Source organism: Lepisosteus platostomus, chromosome 7 (genome assembly GCF_059453375.1).
Source record: "Lepisosteus platostomus isolate fLepPlt1 chromosome 7, fLepPlt1.hap1, whole genome shotgun sequence".
Lineage (NCBI taxonomy): Eukaryota > Metazoa > Chordata > Actinopteri > Semionotiformes > Lepisosteidae > Lepisosteus > Lepisosteus platostomus.
In genome coordinates, this window is record NC_142617.1 from 42652736 (window position 1) to 42669505 (window position 16770).

The following is a 16770-nucleotide window of genomic DNA, read 5'->3' on the forward strand; positions in this document are numbered from 1 at the left end:
GGCTGTTCACCTGTTAATCTTCTTGATTACTATAGTTGGGATAAATAAGGAAACTTCAAGTTTGATTAGGACTTCATTACTACTGGCTTTGATGTTCTTTCTGTGAGAAATACAGCAAATGGAAAGTACCAGCATGCATGATGTTGGGCAGCATCAGAAAGGGGTGAAAAATGGGAACGGAGGAATGTCAGCAAAAATGGAAATAAATAGAAGTGTTGTAGTCAGCAGTTCTGCTCTGCTTCGTGGAAAACACAATGGAGCGAGACAGTCTTACATTAGATTTTCTGATGAATAAAAATGTGGCTCTCTGGATCTGAGACTGGTACGACGTCCTGCCTGTGGGTGCGATTCCAACATGAGTGTCACACAGACTTCACTTCAATAAACAGAGGAGCCGAGGAGAGTGATAGAGGGAAGACTACAGTAGGCCTTAAGGATCTATCAAAGGATTTAAATCTGAAAAACACAATCAACAGTAGGCACAGCGTTCTGTGGCTGCAGAATTGTAGCCGAGCAGCTGAAGCCTGTGCAGGATGTAAGAGCTGTGGAGGCTTCGGCCTATCTGTTTCATAAGATTGCTTACTGGGTGTTTGCTGGGGCACAAATTTAACCCCTCTGCCCACTCTGCCCCCTCCACCCTATGATTTGCATGAGAAAACACAGAGGAGTATGAATAGTGCCATACTGTGCCCTCTCTTTTTACCCATCTGCTGAGGTAGCGCCTGCTGTGCCCCATGATTCTTTTAATTAATGAGGTGGAAGTAGTGACATGTTACTTTGACACTCACTTTGCCATGCGAAGCTGACGATAACGTCATTACCTCAAGTGTTGTCAAGGGTGCTGTTTTATTGTTATTAGTGTTAGTAGTAGGAAGTAGGAATTTTGGTTTTGCACGTTGTCAGTGGATCCGAATGATGAGTTGTTTTTATTTGAACCCTCTGGGAAGATGTTCAGCCCTAAGCTTCCTGCCAGCACTAGGAAAAAAGCCTGACAGTAGTCTATCGAGGAGCCCCTGTAGAAAAAATCTGCTCCAAACTCAGGGTGGCAACTGAGAGAAAAGAAAAATGTTCCCTTGCAGAATTTCCTTTAAACATTTAAACAGAGGCATAAGGGTCATTAAAAGTATACTGCCTGGGTTATGGGTTATGTAACGTAATAAAGAAAACAAACATGTATGTGCTTCAGATAATAAGTGGAAATATGGGTCCAGATTGTTATGGCTTCAGGAAAGAAAGCCTTTTCTCTTTGGCCGTCTGTCGTGTAGAAGGCTGCAGCTCATGGGGTCAGAATGTCAGCAGACAGAAGACTCCGCGGTTTCACCTCTTCAGATTCGGGACCCGGAGACAACGGAGGAAGGTGTTTCCCCTGGTTGTTCCCTGCGCTGCTCGGCAAAAGCACAAGCCTCTCCAGCTTTTCAGAGTCCAGGTTTTTGAAGTGCGTCGGATGGTGGCCAGATTGGGATCCCGTGAAAGGGCCTGTTGTTGTTGGCTGGCTGAGGGCATTTTCCATCCGCTGTGGCGAGGCTCTCTGGACTGTGGGCGATCCAGGAGGAACAGTGGAAGGTCTGTGAGGGAAAGTGAAAGGAGGGCTGCGAGGCTGCCAGGCAAACTGAATCACCAGGGGATCAAGTCGAAACCATGGTGATGACAGGTGGGACAAAAACACCTCGGCCTCTTCTTCAGCCCTCTCTGCACTGTAAACTCATCAAGAGACCGTGGCTTTTAAATAAATCACATAGAAGACTTCACCTAGCTGCTGAATTGATACCTTTTATTTTAATATGAGGAAATAAAAAAACAGTAACAGTTACCGACTACTGACACACTGACCATTTAGGGTGAGACAGCTTCTGTCCTTCCATCGGATGTAAACGTGCCTGTAATTTAATCGGCGTGTTTGTGTATTTCACTGTTTTAGTGATATATTGTTTTGGTGAGTGTTTACGGGAATGGTTCTGATTTCAGTGCACACTGGTTTACCTGAAGAGTAGCGAACGGGTCCTGTAAGTGACTTTTAAACCTGCCAGGAGGGCCGACAGCATGCCGGCAGACCCAGCCCCCAAGGCCAGTTATGGCTTCCTGAAGACAGTGCACGCCAAAGCCCTGCTCCTGGGGACGTTGTGCAGCTGCGTTAATCTCTGCGTTTTTAATCACAGGCAAATTCCCGTCTGATAGCCTCAATTAGTCCATAATGCCCCTCAACGCATCAATTATCTTAATGGCCACCATGTGTCCAAGTGTGGCCCCCACCTCAGGGCTGCGATCAGAAACCACAACTTCACGAGTCACGTAGCGGGGGTGTCCAGAGTCCGTACGCTTGAGGGAGCCCAGGGATTAAGCAGTTAAACGTGTTGAAGATCCAAATCATAAACCTTAATAAACCTTATTAAATGACCTTATGAATGAAGGGTCATTTACGAAAACCTGAAGAAGAAGGTGTTGTTGTTTACCAGGGAACACCTCTTGATGCCTCTCAGCACATGTTTTTAGTGTCCTGCTTCAAAGCCGGGCTATTCCAATTCCAGCAAGGTCTTCGCTGTGTGAAGGCTCTGCATCTTGAATGCGGTATGGTACGCTACACCATGGTAATAATAATAATAATAATAATTGCTTACACTTGTATAGCGCTTTTCTGGACACTCCACTCAAAGCGCTTTACAGGTAATGGGGACTCATCACACATCAGCTATCAGTGGGGGAGGAGAGCAGAGTAATGTAGCCAATTCATAGAGGTAGAGGTAGAAGCAGGGTAAAGTTGAAATCATCACAAAGCAAAAAGAGAGGTTCAACACAGCACCAAATACGAACAGCAGAAAAAGAACCAACTCAGAATGCATGGAAAACCTAGTAGAACTGCAGAGCCCGTGTGCAGATTTAACTGGGTGAAGTTTCTTGCGCCTGCTGTCGCAGAACGTGGTTGCATTTGACAGTGGTGTGAAAAATGAGGACGTATAAATGCAAACCACTCGGCTTCAGTGCAAGATTGCCAATAAATCATTCTTGGAGCAGATTTAATGTGTTCAGGATGGGGTGTTTGCGAGTGTCCGGCTTGTTAAGTCAAACAGGTGACCTCGAGGTGTGCCCGAGGTCTGTTCCCTGGCGCGAGGTGGAGACCTCCCTGTCCTGCAGGGCGCGTCTGCGTGGGAACACAGAGCCGTTGTCCAAGTGTGAGAAGTGAGAGGAGAGGGCGTCACTGAACGGGCTGCTGTCACAGTGCCGCTATTATCGGGTAGGTTTTAAGGAATTGAAACGAAGCACAATAAAATGCTGATGCAGTGGAAAAGCCTGAATAAACTGGAAAATGCTTTTATCAGTGGGAGGGAAGGCAGGAGTTAGTTTGGTCACCCAGAAAACTCCCCATGAATTCCAGAGGCCGCACACTTCCCTCTGTTTCAAAGAATTATTGTTTATCAATTTCTTACTTAATGTGGAAATGTCCCTGCCTTCCTACTGCTGAAATATTGTGACAAGAGGAACTTCCACGTGTATTTTCAAAATCTCCCTATTTTTGGAAGTGTGTTGTCTAGAGACATGCAGGACTCTCGCTCCTCTGAAATCAGGCTCCTCTAAACTTACCAGTTAATTAATGAGTCTTTACTGACAGGCTCAGGCTCTGACAGAAAGACACAGCCAGCATGCTTATCACAAGTGCTTTTGCAGAAAAGGTTCCTTTAAGAGTCAGGATTTGTGCCAGAACACATTTGCTACAAAAGCTTGAAATTTGAGAGTTATCCTCACAGAGCAATTTAGTGGGAGAACAATCACAGTTATTTAATATTATAGTCAGGAGGTCGATCAGCCTTACACACAAAGGGAAACATCCCACCCAGATGTTTCCCAAAGGATCCCAGGGAATCTGCTTTAGCTCTTTTCCAAGTGGAATAAGAAAATACATCTAAAGTAACTTGAATTATTGAGTGGTAGAAAAGAATCTTGTATTAAAATCCATACCCGATACCTTTGAACCACAGCAATGGTCAATCTGGAAGGAATATGTTCCCTGTGTCTGGAATACAGCTTCACATCTTAAGATCTATTCAGGGATCTGGAAAAACTTAACTCACTCAGAGGGACAGCGCTGCTGCATTTTAAACCCAGCAATCCAAATATTCCTCAGTGTATAATTATGGACAGAATGTCAGAATGTATGGGTATAGGCCTAGCTGGGGCAAGCGTCTGTGCTTTCCAGGTTATTAAGTTAAGAATGTTGGGCTCCTGGGACAGAAAGTTTAAAATGAATAATGGCCTGGGATTGTGAGAGCAACTGTCTGTTTTTTTGGCATAGAAATTCTTGTCATCTGTGCGCTGGGGAGCGGCTGGGTGAGAGCTAGGGTGAGACAAGGGTCAGCAGTGCAGAGCAGCGGCTGGGGCTCTGGACTCATTGCTGGAAGGTTGTGGGTCCGAATCCCATCTGGAGCACTGCTGTTGTGCCTTTCACGTGACTTGTTCCAGTAAAATACCCGGCTGTCTAAACAGGTACAAACCCCTTAGATAAAAGTGTCAGCCAAACAAACTGGTTATTCAGTTAGAAAGTGCTCTAGATGTGTTTTATCTGCTTCACAGGGCTTTGCCTGCATTGTAGAGATCTTGTTATTACAATATGATTCAGACACTTTTCACGCCTGGACCTCTCTTGCATCAGTCCAGTCCTCACAGTCACTTTGGGTCGTCTTGGATGTGCAGGAAAAGCCCGTTTCCGCCCTCTGAAGGGGAGGTTCTGCTTAGGCCGTTTCCCCACGGTGCAGCAGTGGATGCAGTCGGAAAGTAGGTGGGAATGTGTGTGATGATGGTTCGTTAGAGTTTTATTACACAGAATTGGCACAACGTGGTGGGGAGGAATGGGCGGCTTAGGGGTGATCCGGAGGACAGGCTGGATGGTTGCTTCCTCCTAACCCCCCCCCACTAAAATACTGATTTCCTATTCAGCATTTCACTTAGACTGACTTTCCGAAACCCTGCTTTATTGGCTCAGGATGTTTAGGATGGGTGAGGGAATTCTGAGGGAATTAACTGCTTGCTGGCAATGGCTTGGATTTTCCTTGCTGTACATGAATCGCCAAGCCCGGCAAGTGAGAGGATGATAAGACACTCCTTTTTATTACATACAAACCCCCCGAAAAGGTGCGTCTTCCTAGACGGAGCCATTGGGGAAGCGTGACCTTTTAATTGAAAGCAGAAAAAACAACAACTCTTGGTCGGCAAGAGAACAGTCGGAGAAGATGGCACAACAAAATAAAAAAGGGAGGTACAGAAAGAAAGCAAGTTTTATTTCTTAAACAAATCTTTGTTGTAATACACAGCCAGTATCTGGAAACATTTATGTCAGCCCGAGTACAAAGGAGCTTCCTGTTCAGTTAGTGAAATCCATTTGTTTATAAATATTTATTCAGTTTCTTATTAAAGGGTTTCACTATGACCACAAAACCCTCAATGAGATGTTTACATGATAGCTCTGCCTGTACACATAATGAATAACTGAACATCAGATGAAAGGCCGCAGAGACACTGGCACTGATACATCACGACAGTTTTCTTGTTTCCCTTCCCTTTGATTGGTTTAGTCTTAAAAGTTTGCCTTGCAGTGTGCTTTCCATTAGAGCACTCTCCTCGTGTGACTCTTCTCTTCAGCTGTGCGCTGTGACTTAAAAGCAGATTGAGCCGGTGAGAAGCAACCTCCAGTTCTTCACAGGAGAGAACAACCGCAAGATGTCTTGACATCTCTTACGGCCTTCAGGGCCATGGGGGCTCCCCAGTGCAGCTTATGACATTCTGAAGTTTGGGAACACTCATGGCTTATTAATTGTTTATGCAAGTAATGTGTTCAGCCAAAATAACTTGTCCCTGAAGGTTGATGGGTACAAAGGTTGTGGTCCCTAATGACCTCCAATTTACTCAGAACGATGATTTCCAGATTACCACTACAGTGCCTGACTGGGATTGCAGGAGAGGTGGGAGGGTTGGAGAACTGGGATAGACCACTGTATCAGAGCTGCATGGTGAGGAGCTTTAGTGACACACGGTGGCGGAAGAAAAAACACTTCTCTTTGAGTATTCAGACACTGTGCAAATGTAGACGATTTCCATCCTTTTCCGGATGTTACCGTTGTGTTGCTCCAAGCTTCTTTGTCAGTGTACAGGTCTGACCCTTCTGTTTGTTACTTTAGTTCTGCCTTTATTATTTATTATTAAATAAAAACTTAAGAATTGGATTCCTCAGTGCCATACCATGATGCTTTTGCTTTTTTTGCTGTGTGGTTCCCAAATCTGAATTTTTCAGTACAGTACTGATTTAATTTCTAGTGTGGGCGTGTTCCCCCTACAAAATTGTGGAATTTTGGCATTTTGGATGATATACCGTGATGGAAACCATGTGTGTTTTTGAGGAATGTTAGTTATGGTACATCATGGTTAACTCCCTTGTCTTATCTAATATGTCTCAGTAAATCACACTTTAAAACCATAGCAGACCACAGCATCGCTAAGAGTTATATTAAAGGTTCCTGATAAGTCTTATACCTGCCTGACAGAGAAAATATTCACCCAAAAAACACCCCCAGTGCTTGAGTAAATCCTACCTTCATATGTTGCTGGTCTTTAATATACCTCAACAAAAGCAGTAACTATAGGGTCATGACAAAGAAACGAATTCCAACTTTATCTTCACATGCTCAGAAAACAGTATTAAAGTTCTTTCCTGTCATTTTGTATCTGTTCCTGGCATCTCTGGTATATATTGTCCGTAAAGCAAGGTGCAGGCTTCACGCTACAGTTAATCAAAGGTGCCACAAGGGGGTGCCAGACACACAGTAATAATAATAACTTGCTTACACTTCTATAGCGCTTTTCTGGACACTCCACTCAAAGCGCTTTACAGGTAATGGGGGACTCCCCTCCACCACCACCAATGTGCAGCCCCACCTGGATGATTCGACGGCAGCCATAGTGCACCAGAACGCTCACCACACATCAGCTATCAGTGTGGAGGAGAGCAGAGTAATGAAGCCATTCATAGATGGGGATTATTAGGAGGCCATGATGGGTAAGGGCCAATGAGAAATTTGGCCAGGACACCGGGGTTACACCCCTACTCTTTTCAAGAAACAGCCTGGGATTTTTAATGACCACAGAGAGTCAGGACCTCGGTTTTACGTCTCATCCGAAGGACGGCGCCTGTTTACAGTATAGTGTCCCCGTCACTATACTGGGGCATTAGGACCCACATGGACAGTAGGGTGAGCGCCCCCTGCTGGCCCCACTAATATCTCTTCCAGCAGCAACCTTAGTTTTTCCCAGGAGGTCTCCCATCCAGGTACTGACCAGGTTCACACCCGTTTGCTTCACAACTATGTCGCTGAGTATTAACAAAGAGGGATATGGGCATGCCTCAACATGGGGATCATTTTTTAAAAATGGAGTAATGATAATGGCTTCTGCAAGTCTAAATATATGCAATGAAAAGAATGTTGCTTCAGTTCAGATTTTCCCTGGTATTCCTGTCTCTGACACGAAGAGAGCAGGCCTGGCCAGGAAGGCAGTTGTGAAGGTTTGGTTTACAAGGACTGTTTCCCACCTGCTTTCATCACCCATCTATTTCCATAGCACTCAAGAGCAAACAGGCGCCTAGCACACTAGACCATGGGGAAATCACGATAAAAGTTGTGAACCTGCCCATTCACAATAAAAATATAACCACCTTATTTAAAATAATGAAAGTTTTGTGGGAGTGTGGAACAAGCTACCCAGTCATGATGCTGATGCTAATGCCAAGAAGCAGCTGCATGAGATGTTTATGAGATCAATTAACTATTAACTATCAAATGTGACAGAGGTCCCAAAAGGGACTCCTCTCGTTCATAATGTTTCATGTTCTTAACCCTCTCTCGCACTTCCCCTCCAAAGAGAGAGCAGCCAGTGTGCTCTGTGATCCTGAAAGTTACTGTGTAACGCCCAGGTCCCACGGGACTGGCAGTTGCTAGTGGATACGGGACTCTATTATGTAGCACCTAGGTGTGGCTTTCCGTTCTAGAGGAGCTACTTAATTGCCAGTGGAATCTTTTGATTTTGGAGACATCTCGTTGTTGTTCCTGGAGTATTTTCTGATGATTTGCTTCACAAACTGCCCATGTGCACGTCCTCCTTCAAGAACATGGCTGTCTGAAAGCACTGAGCAGCACAGAGCTATCCGTATAAAGGTATACTAGGATATACCATGGTAAAAGCAGAGTAAAAGACTGTACACAATCACAGACCCACATATTGTGTGAAGTCATCATCGTAAACCTAAATAAGGGTGTATTTTAATCATGTAGGGCGCTTTCTGTGGCCAGCACAGAGCGGCCATCTGGAAAGTGTGACCTGCTGGAGTGTCAGAACAGCCTGGAGGGGTCTGTCCCTCTCAGAGTTGGAGGTGTGCAGGTGTTCCCAGCCGGTTTCCTGTTTCTGATCCTGCTCTCGCACTTGGTGTTCCTTCCAGACTGTAGCTACACGTGTCACCTGGAGTGTCAGGGTCTTGTGCAGCTGGACTGCAACCAGCAGGACAGGCAAGAGGAGGACACCCCTTCCCAAGAGAGTCCTGGCCCAGAGCGCCGAGCCCGGGTGAGTGCGGGACTCCTCGTCTCGCTTACATTGTCTTTTTTTGTTGTTGTTATACATCTCAGGTAGCGTGTAAGTGAAGGACCTGCTCATGAGAGCCCGGACTGCTAGGACTGTTAACCTTTTTCCTATTCCACCCGCAAGCGATCTAAGTCTTGAACTATATATTTGGTTTGGCTAGAGCAGCAGATGCCGTTTGGCCTGAGGTCATTCGAAATGAAAAGATGAGACATGTTCTCCGACATGATTACCGTCACCTCTGGCTGGTTGGTCTGTTGCAATTCTTTCCCTACTCTTGTGTCTTTCTAAGATGTTGTCACAGCTGCCACTTTACTGGTTTTCGACCTAATGTCGATGGCCAGTAATGCTCTGCAACACCTTTCACCCCTCCAGCAACTTTTACTTTGTCCCAAAGGTATAAACAAAGTCTAAGGAATAATCGCAAAGACCTGGAGTTTTAAAGAGGCTCTATCGCTTTGTAGTGAGGAAACGACACCTGGGGCACCGGTGTCCTGACGTTATAACTGGGTTACAGGATTTATCATAACACCAAAACCCATCGGCCAGTACCTTGGTTTATTCAGTCTTAACTTTGCTTCAGATCCTTTCACTCTGAGCCAGATGCTCAACCTGGGTGCACATGCACAACACCAATGGAACAGCTAGGTGGCGCTGTCACGCTTGGCTACATCTGGCCCATTTTCATTGCAGGACAAACAACTGTCAAAAAGAGTTTGTTCATTAGTAGATCCGAGTTCACGTAGTAGACCCACCAGTTTAGCTTTCCTATTTCTTCTGAAAATGTCAGCTTTGTTTGCCTTTGCATTGCACTGGTTCAGTGACTTATCCCACACTCCCCAGCCCCTACACACCCCAGTGTTCGTCTCACTGGGGCTGTAAATTTGAGATTAAATTGATGTGCCAGAGGAATTGTTGATAGAAGACGAAAAGAAACCTAGTAAATGAAAGCGCTGCTGCCAGGAGAGAGTGTATCTGTGTTAATTAGTAATGAAAGTGGGTTACTGTGTTGAAACAACCAGACAGCTCTGTACGTTTTGACACACAAACGTGGGCAAGGCAATGGATGAGAAGGAAATGCCTCAGGCATAATAACCGAGCTCTGTTATTCTACTTAGCAAATGAATTAAAATGAACTTTTTCATTTTACGGCCTTGGTGATTCGTACGGAACGTACGTCTTCGAGTTTAGGGTTCTTCCTCGAATAATCCGCCATTTTCGATATGAAGAGTCCGCTCACACCCGTCTCATTAACTGTTGTCCCTGTTTTTTTTAAGATTGCACCCTCCTGAGAGTAATTACTTTGTCCAGATTCCATTTAGTCTTTTCGCCTAACTCTAAATTAAGTTTTATCTAGCTGTGTACAAATGGGCGTAACTTTCGCGTAAGTGCTCTGGCCTTGTTCTACGTCCTAAAACAGGCTCATGGAAGGACCGTGGTTCGGTCTCACGTTACTGTCGTCATTTCCGTGGCGCCCTGCGGGCTCCTGTTTTGTTTTTCGCTTCTTCTCCCAGGAGACGCGTTTAAATAGTTAATTACCACAGAAAACGTCAATCGGCTGAAATGCGTCTGGAAAGGGATTTAGGAGGATTTTGAAGCTATTAGCTTACTAAACCAATACTTCATAATGCATGTTTTAAAAATAGCGAAATGCAGCCTCACGATTACATCTCTATAAAACAAAAGATTAACAGCTAAGCATTTAACATTTAATGCTTTTAGAGAACAAAGTGTTATGGCAAGGGGTTGTTGTGTTGGTCCTTGTCTTCCTTTAAACGTTGAGTGTCAGAGAGGAACATATTCAATAAATGTATCTTAAATGTTGTTCTTGTCTCTAGCCTGCTGTTTGTTTCTTGTAACAGCCAGGTGGCAATATTTCTAGCCAGGTATAATGGTAAAAGTGATTTTATCATAGGAAACTGCTTTTTGCCCATTAATTGTTCTATTTGTTCTTATTGTCCTCTATAAACATCTGTAGATCATCCTTTCGATGACGGTATTTCTGATCTATTGTGTTTGTATGACACACGGTCTTCCTAACAAGGATGTGTGTTACAGTTCCCAAGCATCGTAACGGCTTCGGCAGAGCGCCTCTCGGCTAGCGGGCTTTTCTGAAGGCGTCTGCGTTCTGAAGTTCCGCTTTGTCAGTTTCAGTAACTGTCGCGGCCACCCCTCCTGTTTAACTTCTCAGTCGCTCCATCCCTCACCCTTTAGCATAAGCAGTGTTTGTGTTAGAAGACCTGTGTATTTTACAGAAAGTCCTTCAGAAACAACCTTCAGAAAGTCCAGAACATTTTGAGAAAATTTCCTTGATGCCCATCATCCAGTAAAACCCCCTTAAGCTGCCCACAAAGTGCCATCAAGACACTTTCCTTACTCCTTTTAGGCAGCCATTAAAATAAAAAGACAAATCACTATTGTCTTCAACTCAGCATATTGCTGAATATATTTTGCATCCCTTGCAGCTTTGCTGTAAGTGTTTTTATGTTGTAAAATTATTATGTAGTAAATGTGATATACTGTACAGACTACTGTCAAACGTTGTTCTTTAAAAAAACTTTTTTTATTAACACACAAACTAAAACAATCTATTTATAAAGTGGCAAAAAAAAACCTCTATTACACAACAAACAACAATGAGCTTGCCTTCCTATCTTCCTACTGCTGAAAATGGCAGGTGGGGAGGCTCCAGTTAATGACCTAGAGTGTAGATCAGAGAACTGCAGCTCTCTGGCATTTCCTGTTTCGTGTGCTCAGTCGAAAGTGTTGTTTTAAACAGAAGCAAAGTCCATACCCCCATTGCAAATGGCTGTTTTGCTTCCTCTTTTGCACAACACATGCCGGCACCCTCTCTCTCTCATGCGCATGCACGTCTGAAGTGACACACACGCACGTGCACTGAAAACCGTCTGAGCAGAAATCTGCCTGTTTGTGGAGTATTTCTGACTGAGAGTGACAAGGCGCTGACTGATAATCACGCCGTCGGCACAGATATCTGCGGCTCCCTGTCAGTCCTCCTCCCAGACCCACTGCAGGACGTGGCCTCACGCTGTGCCATGCTGAGAGAGGAGGCCTTTATCTAGCTCTGCGGCCTGCCCTGTGAGCTTTGAAACGGGGTACAGTGACTTGGAGAGTCACACCCTGTAGCTTGAATTCCCCCTGCTCTCTCTGGCTGAGAGAGCAACACAGGGACGAGGCCCCAACTGCAACCTGATTTTAACATGTAAAACCACTCTTGAAGCAGGCAGCCCTGTGAGAGTTTCCTCTACGACCCAGAGCCACAGCCCAGCAGGTTGACTAATGGTTGAATAAACTGGGTCAATTAATTCAGGGATGTTAAGCTCAGGTCATTGGATGCTGAGGTTTTCGTTTCAGATGATTTCTGAACTACTTCATTGAACCTATGATCTGCTTTAATGGTGGCATTGGTCCAGGTGTTTAGAATTTAGAACGTGTCCGGCTTCTGGATAGGCAGCATTTTAAACCCTGCAATAATATTGTTTTGGGATAATAGCTGCTCTAACAATGAGTCTTCATTTGTATAGTCAGTGTGCAAACTGTTGTGGTGCACTTCGGGTTGTGCTGTATAGGGTTACAGCTGAGCTGAATTATTAACAAGTCTTGGCTAAAATTATGGAATGAGCAAAGTGGTTGTCACAATAGCATGTGGCTATGCTGGAGGTCCTGAGCATCCAGGAAACTGAGGGCTTCCTTGAACTGTCGTTGGCTTGACAGAGACATTACAAGGAAATCCCTCAAGATCCTTAAGTAGAAAAAGAGAGACAGAGGAACTGGGACTAGCTCTTAGGGTGGGGTTGCCATTGTTCACAGGTTCCCAGGACGTTAAATGTTCAGATTTTCTCAATGTAAGGTTCAGAAAAAATAAGAAGAAAAATGAGCATGATCTGCCTGGAGGTGTTACCCTGCCATCATTCTTATAGAGTTTGCAGTAGCTTGCCTGCGATTTCATTTCCAGTTCAGGGTTTTAACATTAATATGAATCATGCAAGAAAATCCTCTTTGCAGTCTCCCCGTGCACAAATCCTACAAGTCCAGTAATAAGTATATTAACATTTTCCTGAAAAGGAGGACTAAGCTCTTGGGGTTTTATTTTAATTGCTTATCTTCTGCAGACTCTGGAGACAGAATCCAGTTGCTGCCAATTATCTAAAACTGGGCCCACAATTTATTTCACGCTTGAAAGCACAGCAGCAGCTCACTTTAGTAGTTTTATTTTTGCTTTCCTTCCCCCAAAGTGTTTGTATTTTAAAGCTGCAGAAGCAGAAGGAGCATCCACGTTCACTTTACAACCACCTCCAGGGTCCTCATTACCTGCTTGTCTGGCCAGGCGGTTGCTGGACAGGCTTGCATGTGCTTGACTACCTTTCTTGCTTCCTGTTTCCTCATGGGAAGGAATGAACAGGTTTAATTATTAAGTTGGGGGTGATCCATGATCCGGGGAGCAGAGTTTCAAGCAATGTTCAGATGAGCCTCTGTGATACTCCGCTGGTATTGGTATCTGGAAAGCAATGCCTAGGCCCAGAGATCGGGTGTCTGTATGGTTTTGTGCTGAAATGCCATGTAAGAGCGATCGAGTTAGCGTGCCCACTTCTTTAGCTTCATTCCCCACAGTTCCTCCTGGCTTGGTTTGGTTCATAAGTAAACATCATTGGACCTGGATATTCAGGAAAGAGCCCTTCTCTGACCTTTCTGTAATTCCTCAGCGGGGAAGTAAGCTCCTTTTTCGATGATTACTTTTCAGATTGATGATTATAAATACCAAATACTGAAGAGCCATGTAATTTGTCAAAAGAACAGACGTGGGGTATAGTTTATAAAATCTTGTCCAGAATCTCTCCTGTAATGGAATCTGGGTTTTAAGGCTGAGCTACCCAGTTAACTGAATCAACCCCCTGAGAGACACCAGTATTTCTGAATGTACTTTGGTCTTTTGCAAAGAAAAAATAACTCATGCTGCTTTAAAATGCTACGTCCATGAAAATTTAATTACCCTATGACTAAACAGCCTCTCGAGGGCTTAAAACTCTGGTATTTAAAGGAGATTACCTGTTTAAAAGCTTTGCTTACTTTCTTCAGGTCTTTAAGCTGAGCTGGAGTATGAGCCTATATTTTGTAAAAATCAAGACTGTACTGCCAAGGCAAATAAGAGACCAGGACACAAAATATTTAATTTAAAAAAGGATAAAACTCTGTAAAGGTCGCTTCAAAATGGTGAGGGATACTGGTTTATAATATTAATTTTATTTTTTTAATCTGTTTTACTCTTAAGACCCTACAAAATATATTCGACTAAAACAAAACATACTATATATATAATAATATACTGTAATACTGTCTATACAGAAATGTACTGAATACTGTATATTCGACTTGTGATTGTCGGAAAAACTGTATTCTCCTACTTAATTAGCTTAAAAATATATTTTAAAAAAGAAGAAAGTTTATTTTAAAAAAGAAGGCCAGTTCTGACATATATACAAGGCAACTCGGGTACTTCTGAGACGGAGAAAAGATTAATGTTAAAACAACTCATACATATTAATGTACTGTACCGTTATAAAGTCATAACAGCACCACCATCAAAATTTAGACTTACTCTTGCTTTCGGTATTAAATACAAAAAATACTGCCTGTGCTTTAATCACAGCACTTTGAGACACCCAGATCCTGATCAAGAGAGATTCCCAGACAGGAATTTAAAAATGGGCTCGGTATACTCTGTAAGGATTAATTGCACAGGAATCAACAAGGACAGATGAGAGGTTACAGATGAGAGAAGGTCATTCAGCTTGTCCTGCTCTCTCAGGTGCAAGTCGCTAATTGATCCGAGGGTCTTTTCCAATTACAGAAGTGTTCAAGTATACCGGCCTCAACAGCATGGCTGGGCAGTTTGTTCCAGTCATTGGGACTGAGGGGACATATTGCTTTTCTCACTAGCTGAGTGTGCTGAAAACACCATGAGCTGTCCTGCAGAGTTGATGGTCCCAGGTCACAGCTCCAGATCCCAGAGGCTGGTGCGGTGCTTGGTAGTCAATCGCTCATTAACCCTTTGTACATTCGGTTGACCAGGCGTGCTGACGCTCTGCTGCCTTACAGGCATCATTCTTCTCAACCTTGTCTTTCCTGTAACCCGCAGCTGCGCTGTGTCTTAGAAGTTGACTTTTCTTTACAATATGCTGCAGCGTGTACAAGAGAGAGAACAGAAGAACTGGTAATTTGGCAAGAGCGGTTTTTTTTTTTACCTTGGCTCGACTTGCCTACAAGTGATTTGATTGTTGTTTCAAAGCCTTTTGAGAGGGCACAAGGACTCCGCATGAACAATCCACACGTGTCTGTTGCAATGCCATGTTGAATTTGGCCACATTCTGTTTCCCAGTAGAATTTCTACACCCGGTTGTGCGCGTAGTGCGAGTGACTGGACACTCTTTCCTGCTGCTCGCTGGTGCAGTGTGTCGTTCTCTTTCCCTTTATCACAGTTTGATCACTCTTTCCACCAGGCAGACCTGCGTTCTGTGAAGCTGGTTCCTGTGTGAACTGCCCATGCGTTTTGTACACAAAGTCCTGCTAAGGGTGGGTCAAAATCCAGAAACCATTTCTGTATTGCGATCAGAGAGGCTCTAGGATCACTCACATTAAAATAAATCCAGAACTACCTTCATCTTTCTAAATTTGGAATGTTAATTATATATTATTAATTAGGTGGTATGTGATCGGAATTGCTATTAATGTTAGTCCGGAATTCATTTCTGAGTTCATGTGAGATTCCAGCCCTTTTTGTAGTTCCTTTATGTTCAGTTTTTTTTTAACGGTCGTGCTCTTAGATATTGCAGGGTTAGACATGACATCGTATGCAGATTCTGAAACCTTTTCTTTTTTGCAGAGGAAGTGGTGAAGGCTGCGCTGAGAGCAGCCTTCTGCAGGAAAAAGGGGAGGAGGAGGGGCGAGGCATGTGTTTGTCAGCTCACAGGCGAGCTCATAGGCAGTTTAGCAGATCAGATGAAACCACAGATGGGTGAGTGAGAGAGAGAGAGAGGAGGTGCAGCCCGCTTATCTCGCTGTACAGAAATTATGAAAGAGCAGCAGGAAGAGGCTGGATTTTGCTTGTAGCCGCGCAGCTGGTGCAGTTACTGCCAAGGACCGCAGCAGAAAGAGTGGTGTCCACTTCACATGCAGGACGACTCCAAAGTCCATCTCTCCGGTACTGTGGGATCTGTTGTACGACATGTCAAGGGAATCACCAGCCAGCCTCGTGGACAGCAGCCTGGAGCTGGAGCACTCCGAGAATGAGCTCTGATTCAATCCCTGACAATCCCTGCGGTACCACAGCCTGAAGATCGCGGCCCTAGTCAAGTTGGTCCTGGGTGTGAACGCCATACGTCAGATCTGCCCGGCAGGAAACGTGAATGATGGAGGGCAGTCACAGGCTGCAGAGACAGGTGCAGCACTGAGTGGATCTGTTTCTGAGAATATCTCTGTCAACTCTCCATGATGTGTGCTTGATGACCTGCTGCTAAGATAGAAATACATATACATGTGCAGCGGGTTTGGAGGAGAGAAGATTATAAAGAAGGAAAGAAAGGAAAAACAGATTTGTTTTGGACTGGCCTCTGTTCTCTCTTTTATCTCTTGGACATACGTCCCATGAAGGGCAGAGATTCTTGACACAAGGCTGGTCTGTCTTTAAATTAGCATGCTGGCTTCACCCTTCCTCTTCAATGACCGGGAGTAACAGCATGAGCAGTGGATACTGCAGTCTGGACGAAGACCTTGAAGACTGTTTCTTCACAGCCAAGACCACCTTCTTTCGCCAGTCCAAGCAAGGAGCCAAGGTAACGTTTCAGAGAAACTGCATGCCCTCCCCAAAGAAACCGCTTGCCCCTTCCCGGGGTCGAAAAACACGCGACACGTGCGGATAGCCTCCGAGAACCTGCAAACATCTCGAAGTTTCCTTAGGTTCTTAGAAATGTTTGCAAACGCAGCTTCTCAGGGTGAAAGAGGTCTGCCTTTTGAAAAGCAAACATAAGCACTTGTGTAGTATAGTGATTTTTTTAAAGACAAACAAGCAAGCATTTTTTATTCATTCTACTCAGAAGTAAACTTCATATAATATACTGTACTGCTAAGTTTTTTAGCTTGGTT

At 44.3% G+C, this 16770-nt stretch overlaps 1 protein-coding gene across 1 annotated transcript in view; it reads left to right on the forward strand.

The window, feature by feature from the left end:
* Positions 1 to 16770, forward strand: part of rassf5 (Ras association domain family member 5) — a 48135-nt gene that overhangs the window by 12243 nt on the left and 19122 nt on the right. The window contains exon 2 of the mRNA XM_088640516.1: positions 8474 to 8595. Within this exon, the coding sequence (XP_088496642.1) occupies positions 8474 to 8595 (122 nt within the window). The remainder of the gene's footprint in view (positions 1 to 8473; positions 8596 to 16770) is intronic.